The sequence below is a fragment of the Rhea americana genome, unplaced genomic scaffold (assembly GCF_003343005.1).
Source record: "Rhea americana isolate MKP2758 unplaced genomic scaffold, rheAme1 scaffold_59, whole genome shotgun sequence".
In the NCBI taxonomy this organism is placed as follows: domain Eukaryota; kingdom Metazoa; phylum Chordata; class Aves; order Rheiformes; family Rheidae; genus Rhea; species Rhea americana.
In genome coordinates this window covers 1,004,562-1,028,594 of record NW_028186745.1, presented here as the reverse complement: position 1 = coordinate 1,028,594, position 24,033 = coordinate 1,004,562, and the positions used below count along the sequence as shown (strand labels likewise).

At 38.9% G+C, this 24,033-nt stretch overlaps 1 protein-coding gene across 1 annotated transcript in view; it reads left to right on the top strand.

Moving 5' to 3' along the window:
- Nucleotides 1–23,481, top strand: part of LANCL3 (LanC like family member 3) — a 31,616-nt gene extending 8,135 nt beyond the window's left edge. Inside the window, exons 2-5 of the mRNA XM_085319449.1 lie at nucleotides 18,010–18,133; nucleotides 19,640–19,837; nucleotides 21,816–22,023; nucleotides 23,149–23,481. Coding sequence (XP_085175575.1) covers nucleotides 18,010–18,133; nucleotides 19,640–19,837; nucleotides 21,816–22,023; nucleotides 23,149–23,308 — 690 coding nt within the window. The 3' untranslated portion in view covers nucleotides 23,309–23,481. The remainder of the gene's footprint in view (nucleotides 1–18,009; nucleotides 18,134–19,639; nucleotides 19,838–21,815; nucleotides 22,024–23,148) is intronic.
- Nucleotides 23,482–24,033: the final 552 nt, after the last annotated feature.

The window sequence follows — 24,033 nt, the reverse complement described above, 5'->3', positions numbered from 1 at the left end:
TTTGATGAGGCAGTATGTCAAAATGCTTCTTTGCCCGTGTCCGTCATGCAGTTCTTCAACTATTGACAAGCATGAGATTAAGCACTGTGTGACGCTGCGTAACCATTCTGTCCACCCCCTCACAATAGAGCTCAAGGAAAATACTCTGTCAAAAACGATTACTTCTTATCTATATTGTAGGATTTTTTTCAGGTGATAGTAACTGAATTGATCAATTTTTGTTTAAGAGAAACATGATCAAGAAGTATCTTAATAGCAATCCAAGCTGTTGCTGAGTCATTTGGTGCTTCTCAGTTCAGAATATTATGTCCRAAAGCAGAACCATAAATCTGTTTTTGCAGCAGATCAGCATCCCTGAATCCCTCATTTTAATGGCTTAGTATCTCTTGTTGAAGAACAAAGCATCATCAGTGAGACTGAATGGATGTCAGATAGTAAGGAAAAAAATCTTTAATCATGGAAGGTAAATACACCTTCTAGATGTCTAAGGCATTTAGCTATTTTGTCTGGCTAATATGTTCTTCACAGAAAACTTTGATTCCCTCACTGGCACAGTGGTTTATGATGGTGAAGGATTAATTGTGAGTAGCATAATGGAGGGTGGTGAGTTTGGGATGTACTGGTCAAATACAGGTTTTGATATCAAGGAAATGGAAGATGTTCTTAAACATACTTGGGCCAGGGGCTAGAAGATGCATCAGACAATTTTTTAAGCTGCCCTCTGCTGGTGAGTCAGTGTGGGAAGATGGTGGGCATTGCATATTCTGTATTGGCGGTTTTCTGCAGTTTATCTACTCAATCTTGGCAGTCAAAATGGTAACACAGAATCAAAAGACTGGTAGATTAGATGACCTTAAGATTTAAGAGCTCTTAAGGTAGACCTTAAGAGGTCCTCTAATATGTCATCTAGGCAGGATCATTCCTAACAGTATCTCTCTAACCTGTTCTTAATACCTTCTGATGAGGGAGGTTCTATGGTCTGCCTGGGCTGTCTAAGGCASTATTTTGTTAGCCTTACTATTAGAAAGCCTTGCCTATTCTGAATGTATCTTGTTGTAATTTAAGCCTGTTATTCTTTGTCATGTGCATTGCACTGAGAAGAAATTGTTCTCTTCCTCTTTGCAGCAAATCTTCATATATTTGAAGACTGTTATAATTTCCACCCCTAACCTTGTCTTTAAACAAACAACTCTTATCCTTCTAGTCTTCCTACATGGGTCGTGTTGTYTACACCTCTGGTCACTCTTGTTGCACTCCTTTAGATTCCCTCCAGCCTTTCCAGACGACTGCCAGACATTAGGTGCACAGTCTTGGCACAGGTCTTTTTAGTTGAGCAGAGGGATAACTTCATGTTTCCTCCAGTTCTTCTATWTATACAGCTCAGTAAGATGTTTGCATTTAACATCAGCATGATACTGACTCACATCCAGCTCGTGACCTGCTATAATCCAGATCTTTTAATAGGCTGCTGCTACATAGCCAGGTATTTTAGGAAAGGCCAATGAATAAGTGGAGTAGGTAGAGGTGATGTAATGCTAGGGAATCACTGAACCACRGAGATTGTACTGGGAAATGCAAAATGAGAAGCTCCTGCAACTGAAGGAGCTTTCTTTCATAAATGCCAAATAGTTTCCTTTGCTTTGCTTACTGAACAAAACTGAGGGTATGGCTTTCTACTTTGTAACACTGTATGTGCCATGGTATATTTAAGGGCATCGATGCAGTAACAGAGTTCCATTACTGAAGTACAGTTGGAACAATGTGTTTGAGAGGACCACATTAAGTCATTATTTTGTCCATATTAGAAAAAACGAAATCTAAAGGAGTGAATGTAAGTTAAACCTACTCTCTTCTTGTGATTTGCCTCTGTTACTAATGTAAAGAAAAAGGTCAATATCAGGATTTTCCTGACTAATGATTATGTCCTGCAGCCCTCTTTGTTTGTCTTGGGAGTTCTCTGTGCTTCACTGAGGGGTGTTTTCTATATTCTTAGACCCACCACCAGCATGAGTCAATGGAAGTCTATCCTTTTATCTTTATAAATAAAGTTTCTTACAGCTTCATTCAACATCACCAAAGGTGGTTTTTGGCTTTCTAGAACAGTGTTGTAACTGAAGCAAAAACTGTCTTGTAGTAAAATAATACTGTATGCAAAGATTGGAAGCATCCTCCTTGCCATAGATGTTTTTGAGCATGTCATTTTCAATAAGGTTTTTATCTCTGCTGTCTTCTCTTTGCAAAGCTAACTCCTAATCTGTCAACATTTCTACTTGCCATTTGTAAAATTTTGAGTGTTACACTTCGTTGTTTTAGTTTTTAAGGCTAAACCAATGGTTGAAAATARTCAAAATTACAGTTATAATAGCAATGGGTCCCAAAATACATATTCCCAAATGTAACTGTTCAAATCTAATGAGACAAAATCATAGAACTGGTAAGGTTGGAAGGGACCTCTGGAGAYCACCTAGTCCAACCCTCAAACAAGTGGCCCATATGGGGATCGAACCCGTGACTGTGGCATTATTAGTACCACGCTATAGCCAACTGAACTATAAGAGAGTCAAATATGAAGTTGGGAAATATTCTTTATGGCAGAGCTGTTCAAGCTCTTTAAATAAATACTGATTTGTTTGTTCTTAATCTTGTAGAGTGGAATCAGTTACAAGCTTTCTCATGCCAGGCTGCCATTTTTGTACATATGCCTTTTGATGATGCCGGTAAAAGTATCTGGGAATAATGCTTACGTAATTCCTACAAAACCAGAAGGCAAAACATAGAGTTATAATAGGAGTGCATGCAGCTTATTCTGGTTTTGCTCTCTAAGCATTACAGAAYTGTTGGTTTATTTAGGTGAACAAATATTGTGGGGTAAATTTTAGAAAAAGGTAAGTTGAGTCAAAATCAGAGTTGAATCTAAAGATATTTAGAGGAGTAAAGTCCACACCATCTGGCTGATCTATGTATTGACATGTACCCACTTATCTCTGGATTTGGTTTGGAGTCATAGAATCACAGAATAGCTGAGGTTGGAAGGTACCTCTGGAGATTGTCTAGTCCAACCCTGCTGCTCAGAGCAGGGTCACCTAGAGCAGGTTGCTCAAGGCTGTGTCCAGTTAAGCTTTGATTATCTCCAAAGTTGGAGGCTCTGTAACTTCTCTGGGGAACCTGGTCCAATATTTGACCACCCTCACAAAGTAAGTTATTTCTCATATTTACATGGAATTTCCTGYACTTATTTGTGCCCATTGCCTCTTGTCTTGTCACTAGGCAGAGTGACTGGACTAGAAGAGTCTGGCTGCATCTTCTTTACACCTTCTTGTCAGGTATTTATACACAAAGATAACATCAGCCCCAAACTGCTCAAGGCTAAACAGTCCCTGAATGCACCCAGGGAATATCAGAAGAATTAAATGATACTCCCATAAATTGCAGTTATTCCTGTCCTCTTTATCTGTTTTCCCCGAACTAGGTTCACAGTGCTTTTCCATCTCCTTTGACTTCCCCTAGTACTTTGGAGGGGCAAAGGATTGTAGTTTTTCGGTCATGTCCAGCTCACTGCAGTTGCAAGCAGCAGAAAGCATGAAGTCCAGAAGGGTCCAAAGGCACCACTCAGCACCACGCATTTACACAGAGCCTCAAACAGCAAATGCATCCCTCCTTGTTGTCAATCTTTGCTGTATCAGGGAAAGGCAAAAAATTCCCCCGATGGTTAAGTATTAAGATTGACAAAATTACTTCTGGCTTTTTGCAGGCAAATCTCCTGATTCTGAAGAGCTTTAGTATAAAAGATTTTTTTAAAAACAAAACAAAACTTAGAGTGCGCTATGGTTGAAGGGCACCTTCAGTGCCTTGCGTCCCTGCAATGCTGTGTGTCTGTTAGTAAAAATGCCTGGATGATCCTATGATATGGACCATACCCCATAATTAAGAGAGGACAAGAAATGCCCTATCACCACTAGAGAAAAATTATTTCCTAACTCTAGGTATTAATCAAGCACCTTAGATTTCTCTTTGCTAGTGAAGGAAGAGAGTTCCTTGTCCCACATTATGTGTGACTAGTCTTGGATGTATCAGGGGAAGGAGGCAAAATCTTTCTCCAGAAGCTGAGTTATATGCCAGAGATGATAAAACACTCTTCCTGGATCCTGGGAATAGCCAGGACACCCCTCAAGCGTAGGGGTGGGAGGAGAGGTTCTTTTGTCATGTTTCTTTTTTTTAATGGCTTCTTTTTTAAAATTTTGCAAGACAGACCCTAAAGCAGACAGTCAGCTGAAGAGACTTCTGTATCCTCCTGGGGCCTTAAAATGAAGTTACTTTACTCCAAGGGCATCAGAACATCAAGCACACAGAAAAAGTAGAAGAGGCATCTGGCAGTTTTAAATATATGTAGTTTGACCTGATAAGCTTGACCTGGAAAACACATATTTTGTCATTCATAGGTCCAGATACAGTTTGCCACATCTTCCTGTCTTTCACCTTGCACAATTCCCTCTGTACGGCTGYAGAGAATAATCATGTGAAAAAGCAAATCCACTGAAAGTGGAGCACAGTATTGAGTACTCCCAGGGCAGCAATAACATACTGTAATAGGTAGCAGGTGAGAGTGATTCCTGTCAGTTAATTATACAGCACTTTGAGATCTTCAGATGTGAGGTAACAGCCAAGTGCACTCACTGAATGATTGTTCATTATTATTAGTGGTGGTGTGACTTGTCTTATGACTGCTACTCCTCTTCCTTCTTTCCCTGCAAAGCTTGGACTCTTAGAGTAATCAAAATCAAATCTGACACAGCAGTCTCTTTTTCCTGAGGTGTACTTGGTTTATACACRGTAACAACTGAGAATGAGTTGTACAAAGGGAAGATTGATAACCCCTTTTTTATTCTGGGATCAAATGGTAAACTTTTAACAAAGCGAAGAGTACAGTTTTGGCTTCATTACTTACTGACTAATTTGTGTTTTAAAGAGCGTGGTGTCCCTCACTTCCTCAAATTAATCCYGTGACCCTTATTCTGCCCTTGAAAAATGGCAATATTGAATTATAAGTGGTTGTCTGTATTTGAAGTGTGACTTGAATTATAGCTGGATTTGCAGGGATATCTAGAGATAATGATAATGGTGCTGTATGCCACTGGAAACTCTTGTTACTGTCTTTTGCTTCAGAATTGTCTTTGTCAATGTGCCTGGGAAGATCTAGGCACTAGCATAGAGATCATTAGACTTACTACTACATGAGACTGCTGCTACAGTTGGGGAGTAGGGTAAAATTCACATGACTCAAAAGACTCAATCACCTTCATCTTGTTTTCCTCCACTACATTGTCAGCATTCTTCTTGTAGCTYAAGTTGATATTTCTACTCAGTGGCTTATTGGCATGGCACAAGCTGCAGATCATCAGACTGAGTAAAACTGTCATGATGCCAATATGGAGTTCTCTGGAATTATCTTTGCTTGAAAGCAATGCTGATACCACTTTAAAATGACTAATTTGGGCTTCTGTTATCCTGTGAATGATACTATTGTGTGGTTTACCTCATTTAACTGACTTTGCAGGTAGCCACATTGTTCCTTAGTAGCAAATAATTAGACATACTTCTAGATATCAGRTGCCTTATAAATACCTACATAATAGAACTATGCATATAAAGCAGCATGACTTGAAGAATAAAGAAATCTTGCAAGACAAACAAGATCACTTGTTGTAAATAACAGAATTATAGAATTACTGACTGATGGAAGAGCAGTAGCCAATACCTTGTTTATATTTGAATAAAGCTTTTGATGCAGTGTCAAATATAATCTTCCTTGAAAACCTAATTTGCACTGACTTGGATGAGGATGTTGTTTGTGGATTTGGAATTGGCTGAAAGACCACAGTCATAAATGCTAATAAAGGATGAGAACTTGAACTACAGAGTCTGATGTAGGAATCAGCCTAATATATTATCTTCATTAGTGATCCAAAAGAGGCAGTTTAATGGATAAGAGTGTCTTTGGCTTTCAGACTGAGACAAGTGCCAAATACACTACACAGGCAGAGGGGAAGTAAGAAGACAGTTCAAGAGATTAAAAAAATGAGCTAAAATAAGAGCTATTTTTAGCAATGTGAGCACATGTGTCTGGGAAGAATTACCTACAATACTATCTTCTATGCTAGGAAGAATCTGAGATTCAAGCAATGCTGAACATGACAAGGCTTGAGTTACTCACATATATTCAATTCATGCGAGTGTTAGAGTATTGTCTGCATATCTGTTGCATCATTGCTTGCACACCTGRATATAAGCTGATAGCACATCAGAGTACTAGACATTAATGTAAAATATTACAAGTTTTCTTGCATTTATTCTGCATGGGAATGAACAGCTAGTAGAAATTAAGTGAAGCCAGTTCTGATAGTGGTTTATGCAATATAGCATCAAGAAGGCCAGTGGAGTTTGAACTGCTAAATAGGTGTACCATCCCATAGAAACATTGTGTTTTTGCTCTGTACAATTCTTCAGGTCTTCGCATTACCTAAAACCTATTCTAGATGCCCAAGTCCAAAAGTTTTGTCATCATTTTTTTTCTCCTGCTGCTGACTGACATTGGAGATGCAAATGTCCAAGTCACCTAGTTTATGCCCTTGAAATTTCCTGGCCTTTGGTATGCATGGAAATCCTGACAGTGCTGCCTTGTGGGGTGCATGAGTCCCACCAGGATTCATAGACTGCATCACTTACAATCAATCCACAGGGCTCTAGTACAGATTTATAGTGATATCTTTTCTTCGTGGTGCTTATGCTAATGCTTGCAGTTGCCTTCCCACAGCAGTGACAGTCTGCACACAATCTCGCCTGTTGTAACCACTCTGTCGCTCCTTCAAAGGTGGTTGCAAAGCTGCATCCCTGAACAACAGCTGGAAATATGTCCCACCTAGCTCCTTTCTCTCTGTTACAATCTCTCCTGGTCTGATGGAGCTACTCTTCTCACAGCAGCTAAGGCAAGGTGTCCCACCTGGTGTGGAGTAAGAGGGAACTAAGCTTCCTATCTTTTTCCACTCACAAGAACAGGATGTGTTGACCTCTGGGCCCATTCTTAAAGATTTTAAGGCCAAACTGGGCTTTGTGCAAATTACAGCCAAAGTAGGACCCATAATCCCTTCCTCCTTACCCTAATAACCTTGAGATTTCATCGCTAACAAGGATGAGGATTCAAATTTGCATCCCTTCKTCTTCTGATACCATGCAAGAGTTTAAATCTAAGTCTTCAGGCTGAATGTGCTGATTGCTAGCACAAGTCTCTCTTTTGCCAGTTTAACTGAAATTACTTGTATAAAATATGTGAATGTTCTGTTTTCAGGGCCTGAAGTGAAGTGTCCAAAACTCCAGGTTCTAAAGTCATTCTGCTTCTTTTTCACCAAACTGCATTACCGACAGCACAGCCAGGAACATTGTCCATGAAGAGGAATGCTTCTGCTTGTTTGCAATGAGGAGCTGGTATCCTCACAGCAGTACAAAAGCAAAATCTTAGGRAGTCTAATGAATGGGATACATCTTCAAATAGCAGAAACTTATGGACTAACTGTAACTCAAATCTGACCAGAGATGTGAACTTGTATTCCCCACATCTACCTGAATGCTCYACTCTTTGGACATATGTGAGGAACATACTGCTAGTATGAGAGGGGTTTACCTGACCTGCACTTTCAGAAGAGATACCACACTGAGCACCAAAGCAGAGAGAGCCCAAAGAGGGGGCTTTCCTGAATGTTTCTGTTGGTGTCTCCATGCTCCATCCTCTGCCCATTCTGAAATTTCTAAGCTCTCCTTCCGCATCGTCAGGGGACCCTCAATGCCTTGTGTGGGCTAAAGACTCTSTGAAATAACGAGGGTGTCTGAAACTTAGATGTCGTGGGACTGAGTTCCTCTTCTGATTCATTATCTTGTACCAGTACTAGACGAGTCAGAGGAGATGAAGGAATCTCTGTGGAGRGTGATTTTGAAATGCAGTGTCTGGAGCATCCCTAACCTGCATGTTTAAGGGCTAGCTTTATGTTCTGAAGCATAATGGTTTACATTTCTTACGGAGCTGTTGGTTTGAGCTGTAAGATGGTATGACATAGCCATGTCAAATCTGTCAAAACTAAATGATCTTTCCATTTAAAGCGTTCAGACTGTAAAGAACTGTAATTCAGTTGGAGTGATGGGCACTACCTGCAGTTAGCCCTAAAATCATTTTTAAAAATTTCTTGCCACTAATTGCAGTGTAAATTGAACCTGTAGGAAGGTTCAGTTGGTTTGTTAAAATTCCACGGTGCTAGTGGACTCACCTAAATGCTGCAGAAAAAAGTTCCCTAGCTTGCTCGAGTGCTGGGTGTGCATAAGAAATACTTTGCCATTGTTTTTGCTGCCTTTCATAAGCTAGCATTTTGTTCTTATATTGCAAGATAAAATATCTCTTTGTGTGCTTTATCACATTAATTACCTTCTGTCCATAAAATAAATGTTGCAGTCTTTTCAGCTTTATTTCTTAGGAGACTCTTGTATTTGTCTCCAAAAATTTTGTTTCTGCTGGATTCTTTTTTGAGAATCAGAGAACAGAACTGGAAAAATATCAGAAGAGAGAACAGAGCAATGCGTGATCAAGTAGCTTTTTAATAATCATTTCAGTATTATTCTCATGCATCCTAAAACTTTTTGTTTGCTTTTTAAAGTGCTACAACGCACTAAACAAAAGATTTTCATGGAGCTGTTCACAGTACTGTGTAAATCATCACAACTAATTTAGGTTCTACTCGTGCATGAGTGGAAGACTTGAGAAGGTTGAGGACTCCTCTATGGTATTGAACTACTATAACTGTGCAGACACTACCATGGCATTCCAGGCATCTCTGTGTAGTATAATATGTACATTAATATGTAAAGTCAAACTTTTACTAGTTGTAAATGGGAAAAAATATTTTGAAAGCATTAATTGGGTGCCTTCAGCAGTGGCAGCAACCCTGTCTTAACTTTCTTGTGTTTGAAAATTTAGTTTGGAATAGAAGAAGGTGAAGATTGTTTTGCTCTTCTGTGCTTCATTTTGAAGTTTAGCATAGTAACAAGGTACAAATTCTTGCATTAAGTTGTTTCCCAATTGCTACTTTCTGTAGCAGAATTCATTAGCAATCTATACAATTGTTTTTGAGCAAAAGGGTCAGTGTTTTAGTTTGGATAGAAGGGTACAAAATGGAATGAATGCTTTGCCTGGAACTGTTCTCTTAGCTACTCTCTCTCCCATGCCTTTTTGTTCTGGACACTTCTGCCATGAGGCTTAGAGAAGGCATATTTATTTTTTATTCAGTTTACTAAGCTTGTGAATGAAGTGTGCTTGCTTGCATAGAGTGGATCTGAATATTTGAAAAGCAAGCCTAAAAGCATTGGAGTTAGACTAGAAATTGCTGCATGGGGAAGATAAGAGAACTGGATGTTGATGAAAGATGAGCAATTCAGTACCTTTAACATAAAAAGAAGAAAACCATAAGACTGCCTAGCAGCATATAGGATAAAGTCTCTATCTTCTGCTTTGAATGTAGCTGGCATATTTTGTGAGTTGCAACCATATAAACAATGCTAAGCATAGCACTGAGGAAGCCAAAAAAAGGAAGAACAAATAAGTGTTCAAACAAATAAGCAAAACACTTCATATTCATAAATAAATGGATGTGCCATTGCTTACACTGTTATATTTGATCAGTTGAAAAGTTGTAATGTATTTTTGACAAGTATACTCCAGCCCTAATCCTGTAGAATTTAATTAATCCTGTGTAACTTAAAATGTTATAGTGAAGTCGTGTGTTCCACACTCACTGAAGAGTTAGGTGTTTGCTCTGATGTATCTGTTAGGTTTCTCTAATCAGCTTCTGAAAGCAAGGTCAGCATTTTACTCTGTCAAATAAACTGTATTCCTGTAGTCTCAATCTCAAAGGCTAACCTCAGGGCAAAAATTCTCATTGAGCTCAATGGACTACAGCATTAGTGGCAAGACATGGGACTACAATAATTTGGAAAAACAATTACACAGCATAGCAACTCTAGTTTATTGGCCTAATTACTGAGTGAATTATTGAAATCGATTCCTGGGAATCATGAAATTGCTCCATTTTTATATCTGTGTTAGAACTGGTACTAGGTGAACCAGTAAAACTTCCAGCGCTTCTGTAATACTTGCAAGGAATAACACTCCCCAAATCAAGACCCATTCAGATCAATGAGGACTTTGATATTAAAAGCAGGATGAGTGATCTAATAAGTGAAATGACTTTGACAAAATGAAAAAAATGAATGCTGGAAGGGACTGAACGGCTCTTTTCCATCACACCAAGTGATTAGGATGACAGAATTACTTATGATGAATTGGACTATGAATGTTTTTAAAGATACTGTCAGAGAACTAGCAATCAATTTTTCTCAGTCCCTATCCTGTACTTTTTATTTATTGTATCACATAGTTTATTTAATTGTAATCTTTTTATTTTCCTTTTCCTTGATCTCACTTGAGCAATTTAATTAGTGTTGTTGAAACAAGTGCAGCTTTAATGACGTATACGATTGCTGCATGAAAATGGTGTGTATGACACCCTGGACATAGATACAGGAATCTGAGTGACCGTACAAGCTTCATGCAGTAATTCAGTCACAGACATACTACTGTGAAGAGTGCAGTAGAAAAGCATGTAACCATACAAATATGCTTTGTGTAAGCTGCGTACTGTTTTTTCCAGGCCAGTACCAGACTAAATTTGTGTGTAGACTGTTCTCCTCAGTCACAGATAATTAGCACAGACCACGGCGCTCTTTTATTCTTCATCTTCTTTCTCCTATCTCTCCTTTTCTTCTCTCCCAGGACCAGTTATACCAACCAGTCTCTGTTCCGTGGCACCTTTTCCAGTGTAATTCTGATTGCTATCTTTCAAATGAGCACTCAGTTGGCTCTTCCCGGTCAAGGAAAGAAACACTAGAGCTAGCTAACCGCAGAGCACAGAGCCTCTGAAATATCACTACAATTGTGAAGTTTTGTAAAGTCAGATGCCAGAAATGATGCACTATGTTGTTGTCCCATGTTCTTCCTTACCAAATTGATGTTTTCCAAGGAGAAAACATCTGAAAACAACTGTCTAAGTTGCCATAGCAATGATAGTGTCCAATTAATCTGGACTTGAATCAATTTTGAGTTAAGAGTAAGGGCATTGCCATGGCTTCTGCAAAGTCTGGGAATGTTCTGCCATCAATGTTACAAAATTTTAAGCTGTTGAACGAGGATCATATCTCATGAATCTTCTCTCCTTCAATGGTAGTGCTGGAAGAAGGGGTAATGGTGCTTATGCATAGGTTACAACCACTCCACACACCAGACCAGCTCTGCTACAACAAGAAATGTCTGTGGAGCAGATGAAGGTATGGATTCACTTCAAATGAGCCAGCAGACCTGCTGCTAAGGGGAAGTAAGCTAATCCAAAATACACGGGTAGAGCATATGTTGCTTGCTTGCCAGTGTAAGAGATGGGATGGGATCCTGGGGCAGCACAGCTACAACACACTGGGCTGTCAGTTACTGAAAGCAGAGTACATCATGCCCAGCCTGGAAGATGTATAGACTTGTAATGAAAAATTGTCAGCAACACCTCCAGAATGCAGACGGATAGATCTCCCATCAGGATATGACTGCTCTGTGGCTGCGGTTTTGGCATAAGTTCACTACAGGGCTTGTTTACTGATACACCTTCTGCATGAGGCTAAACTCAGTTGAAGGATTTCCCACTGATGAACAGGCTTTTACATGACTAATCTTCCTYCTGTCTGTGCACGGAGCATAGACAGAAGGAAAGCAGTTTCTATGCAGCACCAGTCTCTGCTCGTTTGTAGCTGTCATAAACTGCGGCGATGTCCAGAGGAGGCCTGCTTGACACACAGCAGTTCCAGAGAAGGGTTTGGATAGCAGACAGGTGACCACTGATATATGTGTTTTGGCCAGATCCCAGGATATGTTTCGCAGAAATGGCTCAGCCATGCTTTATGAGGATGACCAGTAATAAAAAAGAAGGAAAACAATTTTATTTGTTTGTTGAAAAAAAGTCTGGGTAGAATTCTGTAAGGTAGAAATAGTCCTCTCTAAGCAAGACTAGCTTTGTATCTTAGTTACTTGTAAATGTTATATTTGTACCATTTAAAATTATGCTAATTAATTCATCATCAGTAATTGCATTTGTCCTCCAAAATTAAATTCTTAGCTCTCTGCTCTGTGGTAACTTTAACCCTCTACTAGGTAGGACAGGACATGCGGGTGGGAGGCAGGCAGGTGATGGAGAATATGAAAGAGGTTTCATTTGAAAGCAATGCACCCCAGAGGTGGTAGCTCACTTCTGCCATGCTAGAACTTGTGCTCCTGATCTAGTCCACATTGCCCTTGCTGTTGACCAGCCCATCCAGCTGAATGGTGCTGAAGCTCTCAACAGACAGATCAATACCTGCTCAACAGTGTCAGTTGTCTGAGCTGTTCCAGTCTTAAATATGTTTCTTGATGTGCTTCCTGCTTCACTTCTCCAGCGATGAAGAACTGTGGCTTGTGCTTCCCTACTCCCTTCAAGCAAAGAGGGAAGTAGTGATGAGACAGGGACCTTCTCTTTCCATCTCAAGATCTGGAAAGCCACGATATTAGAGCTAACCAGCTGCATCCAGTAAGCCACTGGTGCAGCTGAATGAGATGCTGGGATCTGTCATTAGCTGTCAGGGGAGGGATAGGAAAGAGTAACAGGGCATAGCCAGAGAGACTAATGATTTCCCTGTCTCTTCATTGACCCAAGATAGTGGTAGCCAGGAGAAAGGTTGGTTACTCTTTTTCCTTGAATCACTGCAATATTTAACCTGAGACACAGTGAATAAAGATGCTTATCCCACTTGGCCAACTCTGTAAAAGCAGCAGCTGCTCTCAGAGAGCCACAGTAACAGTTGTGCTCCATCCATTTTTCCAAGACTTCATTTGAAGCTATGTCAAAAATTTTCGGCTTGTAAAGGACAATTTTAACAGCAGAAATTGATAATTTTAGTGCTATACAGTCTTGACAAGTGAGAYCTGTGGAAATTTTGAACTGTATTAGCAATGATATGAGTGCTGTATTGTCGAAGATTGTAGTTAAGCAGCAATGATTGGGAATGAGCTGACATAATTAGATTTGTAGTTTTACTGTGTCTGCACACCCATGTAGTTGTGTTAACATATAATTTGGGAAAGTATGCTCTCTAAAAAGTACTTGGCATGGTGGTGTTACAGCACGAAGCATATCATATTAGAAATGGTGTCATCACTAATTCAGGGACTAATTTTATTCCTTGAACAAAGTTTTCAGGAGAGTTAAAAAAAATTCCTCTAAGGGTGGACTTGACCCTGCCTGTAAGGAATGCAGCCTGCTGTACAATTGGAGCTGGGTTTCCTACTGAGCTGCAGCAGCATTACATCAATCAAACTGGAGTAATACTGTGGAGAAATAGGTCCCTGTGTCTTTGTACCTGCTGGTCTTCTGTGGTTTCAGGTTTTGAGATCCCATCAAACAAAAAAATGGCCATGGCATTGCCTAGAAAGGTGTCTGAATAATCCTAAACCCTGTTTTTTGGAGAAAAGGATCAAGCTTGAGAAACGAACTTAAATATCACGCAGTGCAGTAGGTTATCATTAAACTACCAAGCTGGCTTCAGCATCTTTCTGCTTGAGTCTACTGTCCTGCTGAACACAAAGATGTCTTTTAAAGCATTTTTTGAATATTATACCTGATTCACAAGCTCCCTCTGCTGGACATCTCGAATATGAGACTAGTGACACAACTTCCCTTAGGTTCTTCTAGGCTGACCCAATTTTTTCAGCTTATATTTGACACTCTATACAGCACTGCAAAAAGCCTCTGATCAGATTCATGTAAACGACTTTTTAGAAGTGCGTCAGGGAGAAGGTTGTTGTGTTAAATGTATATTCAGAAGATTTAATGTGCATAGAAGGCTTTCTCCATAATAATATAAGTGTTGCCTCCTAAAACTACTGATGCATCTATATGCAGAAAATGTATACAATATGCAGCTATAAGCAGATACTTAACATTCTGTAATGCCTTCTATTACATATGTAAAGGAAAGATTTGTTAGAAACAAATCTAAATCCCTAAACTAAAAGTTTATAGTCTACAGATCCAACCAATATAATATGCAGCTTTATGTAGCCATGTTTTCCAAAAGGTAAATCATGACCCAAGGGATTAGTACCAAGCGTTCAGAGGAGTGATRAAATATGGAAAATTTTACTGTAATAAGAAGCCAATAAGTGTGAGCTCTTCTGCTTCCTTTGCCTAATCCTCAAAGGCAAGCTAGTTGTCTGCAACTTTTGAAACATGTATACATGGCTTAACATTGTTATAATCAATATATTATGAACTCTCTCTTGGCAGATGAAAAGGAGCTGTAAAATTACTTACTTCCAGATAAACAGTGTCAGGCTGCAGAAGAATGCTGTCTAACAGCAAAAAAGCACAATGTTCTGTGATTATTATAGGCATAGAACTTCCTAGCTGATTTTTAACAGGGATTTGCTGACTAAGGTACCTGGCTTAAATAATTCCCAAATATGTGGAATGCCTTAATGGAAGAAGGCACATAGTCTGAAGTGACACAAAAGGAAAATGGAAAAACTATAGAAAAAATCATAATGATGTCCTTGACTGTAGGTAGGGCTCCTAGAGATCGACATAATGCAAATACCAASTATCGCCAACTCCTTAAGTGTTGTACTTAAAGTAGAAGATATATGGGAATGCAGCTGTYGCCAGAGTGAATGGGATGGCTTTCTAACAGCACACAACATCACTAGACAGTGATTTAAAACAGGAAATAATTCCACCAACCAACTGAAATGGAAATTGCAGGGGAAATATAAAATAAATGTCTTCTGAACTTGGATTTAGTGAGCACACTAAAGTGAACACTTCAATTACCATATGATAGGTATGTGGTATCTTTAAAAGTACAAAAAGAGTTGACTGAAAGAAAACTACCAACAATATGAGATCTCTTGAAGTCACTAGTCTTTTGAATTAGTACTAACATAATAAAGAATAATTTTACCTACTGTGTAGCCAGTTCAAACAATATTAAACAAGTTTCTCAAATATACAGATATATCTCAAGCGTGACATTTTTTTCTGACTAGAATATTTTATTAATGGCTTTATTCTCCATTAGAGCATCTCATAGGTTGCACCAGAGGATGCAGTATCAGTATGCAATTTATCCTTTAAAAGCCTTTGGGTTGATCAGTGTCTTTCTTTGCTCTCTCTATTTAAACATAATGCTGCAGTAATTCCCAGGGGCAAGGAGGAATTGTGACTACAATGAAGTAAAAATGAGTGTTAGGCACTCAAGCAACTCWAGGTCTACTTTGTACTACCACAGTGAAACCGTTCTGTGGTTATAATAAATGTATTCTATGTTTTTAGCTGTTTTTAAAGACACTGTGATGGAGCATACAGAGACTACGTGTACTTCATATTTCTTGGCAAAATGAAAGAAAACTTAGGCAGTTTCAACAGAGATTTTGTTGAAATGAAATGTAGCCAGTCAGTGGGGATCTGAAATGTGATATCTAATAATTAACCCTTTGGAAAGCCACTAATAACCATGGTAAATGAAAGTCTCTATTCTCAGTGAACCAATTTCTAGAATAAGGAATAAATACAAATCTTTCATATTGAAGTGTTTTGGAAAACAGAGGCAGCAGCCCTACACTGGCTGTGGAGCAAGGTACTTGGTAAGAAATGTTTGGAGGCAGCGCAGATGTCTGGAGTCAGAGCACGGTCTCAGCAGCCAGAGAGAGAAGGATGTTTTAAGAGATAGAGATAATTTTCATTTCCATTTTCTCTTTACTAATCTGGAAATGCTTCAAGATGGGTTGATTTTAGTCATACATTTTAACTGTGATTTAAATTATCAAGCTAGAAACCTTGATTTAAATAATCAATTTTCAGTTAGCTTCGCATGTAGGCTTTTTTTGCATTTTAGAAAAGAAGTGATATTTTTTCGCTGACATAATTTCTTTATGCCAACTGCAAGGATACACCATGTACACACTTAAGTAATCACAGAGCTTAAGTGTTCTACTTTCTATACTTATATTAAAAAGTGGTGAACGATGCATTTCTTTCTGGGTGACACTTCTTTACTCAGCAGTGTGCCAGGGTGGATTTTGGTAGAAATTGGAACCCATTTAAAATACACAAATACATTTTAAAGTGATCRTGAATTCAATTAAAAATTAAATATACTGAACATAAGAATAAGTTTATCAAAACATGGTTTGTATTGAAAGATAGTTGATTTATAAAATAGAGGAACCATAAAGTACAGAAAATGAACTGATAAAATTTTTTCTAATCAGCATGGCTTTGCTTTTCAGAATTACAACTAGSAGATCTTACCCTTTGCATTTACTTTTAAAGGGTTACCTTACTAATCCTTTTACAAAGTATACAGTTTGGAGGATTAGATCCAAAACTGCAAGACTGCAAAATCAGAACTTTAAAGAGAATGCATTATCTCCCACTATGTCTGTGATTTGCTCATTTGCTTCAAATTTAAACCATTCTTGTAAATTCAGTGATGCTAAAACAATTCATTTAAAATTACTGTAAAATGAGTGAAGTCTGCATCTTAACAACTTACTTACCTCTGTTTTAGGAAAATTACAGAACGTTAATCAAGATCAGAACTAGGTTATTCTCCAAATCGTGCAAGTATCATAGTCATTTGGAACAGCTATAATGAAACATTGTTATCAGGAAGCAAGATAAGACAGGCAAAGAAGATTTTTCATTCATTATTTCTTGGTCAAGTTCTAAGTGATATTAACTATTCGTAGCATCTTTTATCTGCCAAATGAGTATATGGCTTATAATAAAGATTCCCTCCATATTTGATGCTAAAGGTATTTTTTAGTCATGAAGAAGTAATTGAAAGTCCACCGAAAATATTAAGTTATAGCAAAAGGAATTATACTCAGAAATGTATTAAAGACATACTCTTGATGTTCCAGTTAGTTTTAGGACAATTATTTGTCTTATCAAGGCTATTTATTCAGCCTTTTCCTTTTTTCTGCCTTATTTTGCCTTTTTTCTTTCTCAAGGCTCTTTTCATAATTTGAAATCTATGGGTTTTTTTTCAAAATACTGCTGTCATACTGGCTTTCCCCTAAAGCCAAAGAAGCTGCTACAACTGACTGATTTTAATGACCGAGGTATTGGTGGGCTCATTTAGATGGCTCGTTTATGACTCCGTTAAAACTAAGGCAGTTGATCTTTTCATGATGAAGAAGCTCAACAGATGTAACTGGCCTCTGTTCGTACAAGTCCGTCTTCTGCTTCATTTTTGTTAGCATTTGCTCAAAGTAAGAATGCCTGATTTTTATATTAAGATGTTTCTGAACCCAAATATGTGGTGTTTATTTAGAATAAAACTCTACCCCTTCTTCCTTGCTTCGTCTTTCTTTCTTGTTTGGAAAAAAATCTGTGCCGTTCGGTATGTCCTGGTAAAGGCTGTAATATTTGCTTTTTTCCTAGGTCTGTCTCGTTTGTCTTTTCATAGGCTCTCTCCCTGCAGTCTCGAGGCTGCTGTTTTGCAGCTTGTCTGGTGCTCGTTGTCAGCTTCCATCAGGCTGAAATATCTCTGAGAAAGGAGGCAGTAGCTCGTAGTGGGCCTCCTTTCACCTCATCTGTGCAGCTGGAGATTTGACACTGGCTTTCCTGAGATGGGATGAAACTCAGTTTTTGAGAAACATTATATAAATTTTCTGTGTTACGTAAGGGAATTTTAATAACAATGTACGGTATAGCATGCTCCTAATACTAAAGGCAGTACTTTGTCTTGTGCACCAGGGAAAAAACAGAGGTCTGAAAAATGTCGGAAAAAGAAAACCGTTATAACAGACTTGGTGTTTGTTTTGGTGTTTCTGTTTAGGTGTTGACTGCAGCACAGATAAAATCGATTTGCCTGGCCATATTAGAATCCGGAAAGCAATATGCAGTGAAGAAGAGGAAACCATTCCCGCTCATGTACTCCTACTATGGAACGGAGTATCTGGGTGAGTAGAAAACACCGACTGCTGTGTAAGTGATGCAGTGCTCAGATGCTGAGGCAATGAACACTTCAGAGATAAAATATATAAAACATGCAGTGTGGGATTTCTTCCCACTGAGTTGGGACCTTTTCCTTTCCTCAGAGTAGTGTTTCTAGCTATGAATTTATCATTCCTGAGTCTGTGTGTGGGGGGAGGGCAGGAGGGAAATGTTTTATTTTCATTATTTTAAAATAAGGTAACTGAACCTTTAAACTTCTCAGTCAGTCTCCAGTTTGGGTCTCGCCATGATTGACATTATTTCTCTGCAGCTATGTCAACTGGTTTAATGGGACGCAATCGGCTCCAGCTGAAACAAATCTAGCAGCAAATGTAAAATGTGCCTGCAGCTTTCTTCAAGCCAGGGGAAGGCTTTAGCATCCCTTGTCTTCCAGCAAGCGCTCCTAGTTTGCAATTGCAACTTCAGCCTGGTATCATAGCTTGCCTCCTGAATCTGGAAAGAGGGCTGGGGAGCAGGTGGGAAGGGGTGGTTCTGAAATGCCCTGGGGGAGACAAGAGGTGCTGGCCCTGCACCAGGGCCACAGGGGCAGCTTCAGACTCTCTTCTCCTTTCTGTCTTGGTAATCTGCCCTTGCTAGGTGGAGGCAGTGAGAAGTGCTGGTGCCCGTGCCTTTCCAGAGAAGGTCACCAGAGAGACTTGTTAAGGGAAGTACTTTACAAGCTGATGTTGCCATGCTGGAACTTGCAGAGCATTTCTGGCTGTAGCAATGCATCTTTCTTCTTCTTCTTCTTCTTTTTTTTTTTTTTTTCCTCTTTCTTTTCCTGAGTCCTGTTTGAAAACAGGGCTCAAACTGGTCAGCCCCCACCTGCCAGGAGCTCGTTTGAGGCAGCAGTGACAAGTCATTGAGCAGGTCCCTAGTGGGATCCTCGAGGTGCAGTATCACAGTGCAGGAGGTGTGAGATGGGTTTGCAGACATTAGTGAGGTCTTTGGCAGGAAAACGCACAGAGAAATCATAGTGTGATACTGCTCCACAGATACTGGCAGGTACAGACTATTCTTGCATTGAACTTCAGATTTCAGCTAACTGTTAACTCTGAATCAGTAAGTGGAAATATCTTTTATGGTCCAGTTTCAATTTAGCTTCAACAAAGACCTCAGAATAATGGTTCAGTTTCAATTCTGTGCCTAGAAAATGACATACTGAAACATCTTCCAGTTTAGGTTCAGTTCAACTTCACACATCAAGTTTCAAGTTTTAGTTGTACCATAGTGAGAGGAGACAAAAATCATATGAATTTTTGCCTAAGTTGGGGATTGGAAAAGACAGAAGTGGTAACAAATCATAGTGGCATGCACCTAAAATACTTCTATTTGAAGCACCATTGTAATTTGCCTAAAAAAGAAAAAGAGCCATGCATTGACAAGGAAATCATTCCCGAGAGCAGGATGCGATGAGATGGACAGAGGACCTAATCCTACCCTCTCTTTCTGACTGTTGCTATTCTTCACAGGTGCAGCGCATGGGCTTTCATCAATCCTTCAGATGTTACTCTCCTATTATGAGTACCTCCAGCCAGCAGACCAAGAGCTTGTATGGCAGAGCATTGACTTTCTTATGGACCAAGAACAAAACAGCAACTGGCCTCCTGAGCTGGGAGAGACAATTGAGCGGGAGAATGAGCTTGTTCACTGGTGTCACGGAGCTCCAGGTTCTTTTTCAAACTGATGCTATGAAATAGGCAGATGCTGATCATGTTGTTTTTCCACATTAGGTGATCCCATGTAGAAGATATGTCAGGTTAAATTTGACTGATTTTGACATTTTATGGGGAGCAGGCAAATAATTTTTTTTCTTGTAATTAGGAATGGTTTATTTCCATAATAAAAACAGCTGGAAGGGCAGACATATCTTTTACTTTAAAAGCATATGTGATCATAGCTGAAGGAATTCTGTCTGGTGATCTGGTTGTAATGCTCAGCACTGTCATACAGAAAAGGCATGATCCATCTGTTCTACGCTCTTGCTCCCTTCAGTGAGCCTCTGAAGAATGGTACAAATGAGCTGGAAGACAGCATGTGGTTGGAGAAGCAGTTGTATACAAAACAACACAGATGCAGATACAGCTGTGAGTTTTGGGAAGGTCTTCAGAAGAGTTTTTTCCCCCCTTACCAAAATCCAAGTGTAAGCCTGCAGTTATTACATAGATAATGCACAAATCAGACTCTGAAGAAGGGGCTGCACTAGCATGAGTCTTTTTTCTGGAACTCGCCCATATACAACTGCTTTTAAGACAGGAGGAGAGTTCTTAGTTTGGGTTCATGAATCAAGGATGATGTTTGTCAGCTCAAAATCTAATCCTATAGACTTGTGATTTTGGCAAGTAGTGCTGTATATTGAAATCGCTGTTTTGCCACTGGGCAGAATTTTGTAGCTAACAAGTCATTGATTCTGTAATGTGAACCTAATAGGTTACAGGAAAGCTGGTTCCTGCATTACTTTTAAAGATGCTCTATTTAAATTACAAAAAATAAATCATAATTAACATCCCCTAATTATGCATTTTGCTGATGCCTTATCTTTTTGTTGGTATGATTAAGGAACAAACTTCTTCCTGTTACGCTCTGACAAAGTGAATTGAAAACAGCTTTTGTTTATCAACCTTTTTTTTATTTTTAAGAGAAGGAAACTTAACTTCTGTGTGAGGGCTCGCCTAGTGATGAAATCTGTGGGGAGGATGCGCTGCTTGTCCTAGTATCTTAAGTAGCCTTTGACTTGGGTTTAASTATTATTGGAGACTTGGCAATGAGACTGAACCAAGGTGATAAAATCCCAGAGGCCATAAAGAAGTTATTTTAGGAGWCATTTTAGAGGCATCTAAATTTTTTAGTTGTTATTGTTCTCTCCCAGAAAGTTTACTCTGTTCTACAACTGTTCATGGGTAATAAAACTCATGTAGTTTACAAAAACATTTTCCAGCTACTTCAGTGTGTGTTCAGACTGCAAGCAAGCTATTCTAAACATTTCCTAAGGGGCTCGATTGGGTTGTATGTCATATGATTATTTTAATGTTACCATGAATACAGCTGTGCACTTTTGTTTTGAAGATTATGATTAATATATTTGAATCCTTTCTAAAAATAAGAAGTCTTCATACAGAAGTCAGCACTTATAACTGTTCATAAATAGAATAAAGTGTCATTTGCCCCACTGAAAAGAGGACAAATTTCTTTTTTTCACTCCATGAGAAATTGTGTCTGTTGCTAATGTAAGAAATGACATTACCCATCTTTGTGGCTCTGTTAGTGTAAATAAGTGAGGGAACAGGAATTCAAAACCAATAGAAGACAGTGTTAAGAGCTTACTGTTTTAAAGGCAAAAATGCAACTCCTGTTTTAAATTGCTGAAAGACTGGGAATGTTATAGTAAACCCTGAAATTAAGTAAGTAATCATTGAGAAGATTGAAAGTGGTGTTGTCAAAGGTAGTGGCTAAGTATATCTTACTGTATGCTTTTAGTGTTCCAGATAGCATCCCCCCATATCTAGCATATAGACATGTAATGCAGAAATGTGTATAGATCATGAGACTGCTCTTTTTTTATATATATTAATCTTGCATTTTCTTATGCATTCTTCTAAGGCTTTGGCTGTACTTACTATAAAAGAGAATTTCTCTGCTATTTTCTAGGCATTGCATATCTGTTTGCCAAAGCTTACCTGGTTTCCAAGAAGCCTCAATATCTGGACACTTGCATCCGCTGTGGAGAGCTAACTTGGCAGAAAGGCCTGTTGAAGAAGGGACCAGGAATCTGCCATGGCGTGGCTGGTAGTGCCTATGTGTTCCTGCTTCTATATAGGCTCACTGGGAACTCCAAATACATTTACAGGGCACAAAGGTTAGCATTCCTGTTCTGCTGGATGTAGGGCAGTAATACAAAGTTTCAAGGATATTTGGGAGGCTGCTTAGAGTCTGTGATCACAACCCTCTGATGTAACTTGTGTGTTTAAACCTCCAATACGATTCTGTTTCTTGAAGGTTGTGTCCATGTCCTGGGGCAAATGCACTTTGTAGAGTGCCCTGAAGTTGTGGTTCAAGGTTGCCCAAAGTTTAATTTGAGTTCACCTTGGCTCTGCTCCTGCCTACAAGCCTGGGATTCTTTCTAAAGGAAATCTGGGTGGGTGGGAAGGAGTACCTCTAGGTCTCATCATGACATGAGGTCAAAAACCAGCCAAGTTGCATAGCAAAGTCCAGCAGCAGGATAAAATGAGATATTGTTTWTTATATTGATTTGTTCTGATTTTTCAGAGCATTTGACACTATACCTACAAAAGCAGAAAAAAAGTTTAAGACCATCTTTGCTCTGTATAAACACAGATCTCACTCCCAGCTTTAACTAGTTTGACATTGCGCTGCTCAGCTTACTTCAGTGGAGTTAATTCCATTTTGTCCTGATGCAAGAAAGTACAGCCAGCTGATAATTTTGTCACATTGCTTTAATTGTCACATATCTTTAATTTATATTTTTGTGATTTCCTTCACATCTTCAGAATGATGGTATTCATTGTTTATCACTGTTTTCCTTATAGCATAGAATAATGAGAGGAAATGGTATGGTAATTAGGGAGACTTATTTTCAGCCAATTGTTTTGTAGTAAGAGCATTTCATTTGTTTAGTTATTTCAGCATTACAGAATTTGTTGCATCAATACAAAACACTGCCTGAAGCACACTAAAATATTAATCAGCCTGAAAGTTATTAAAAAGTATTTGTTTAATGAGATATAGAGAAAGAGCAAAMATGTATAGCTCTTAAAGAAGCAAAGGTTCTGCTCTTCTTGATCTAATGGATGTCAGTTTAGTATGGAAAACAGCATAAAATTTACAGATGAAGTTAAATAACAAACATCCTATTTTTTTTAGTTGTTGAATAGTATTAAAATGATGCTTTCAAACAACAAGTAAGCAGATATACTGGAACACCAAATAATAAAAAGCTTTCTTTTGTTTTTCTGTTTCTTAGGTTTGCAGAGTTCTTATTTACAGAAGAATTTAAGGCTGGTTCCCGGGCATTAGAAAGTGTGTATAGTCTGTTTGAAGGCTTCTCGGGGACTGTGTGTTTCCTGACTGACTTGCTGCAACCCAACCAAGCCGAGTTCCCCCTCTTCAGTGTCTTTGTCTAGAGAACAACATGCTGCAAGGCCACGGCCTCATGGCTATGGGAGAGGGCATGTGCAGTTTCACTTATCTGTCAAGAGAGGTTCTTTACAAAACAAGCCAGTGGTACCACTAATGCTAGCCTTAATGTWGCTGGGAGTCTGGTGAAACAGTAAATATACTGGGGCTTTGGGAGGGAAGTGTGAGATTTGCGGGGGGAGGTTCACTGGAAAAAAAAGGGGGGGAATAACTGATGGGGGTAGATATTTAGCTGTAATAAGAAGCAAAATCTAATTATTCAAGTGAGAGAGAAAGAGGCATTATCAAACTCATAATGTGGTGATTACACTAGAAAAAAAGGCAAGCTAGAATTACAGGGACATGCAAAATAAAAACAAAAGTGACCTATACAGTACRTTTTAAAGAGAGACCTGAAGAAACAAGTCTTTACACAGCAATGCACTTATAGAGGAGGGTGGCCTCGATATGTCACTACACTGCACAAAGGCAAAACCTGGGAAGTTTTACATAAACTACATTTACTAGCACTAGAAACCTATTAAAAATACTTATATCTTGGAGCTCTTTCATCTTCATATGCATATAATGGTAGTTGTATAGCTATATGTTCAGTCTGCAGTTTCACAGGTTCATTTCAGCTAGTGGGGTTTCCTGCRTGTAAATGAGAACTGAATTTGACCTTTCCTTTCAGAGCTCAGTTTGTGGTGAGGAGCTGGTCTCCTTATTGATT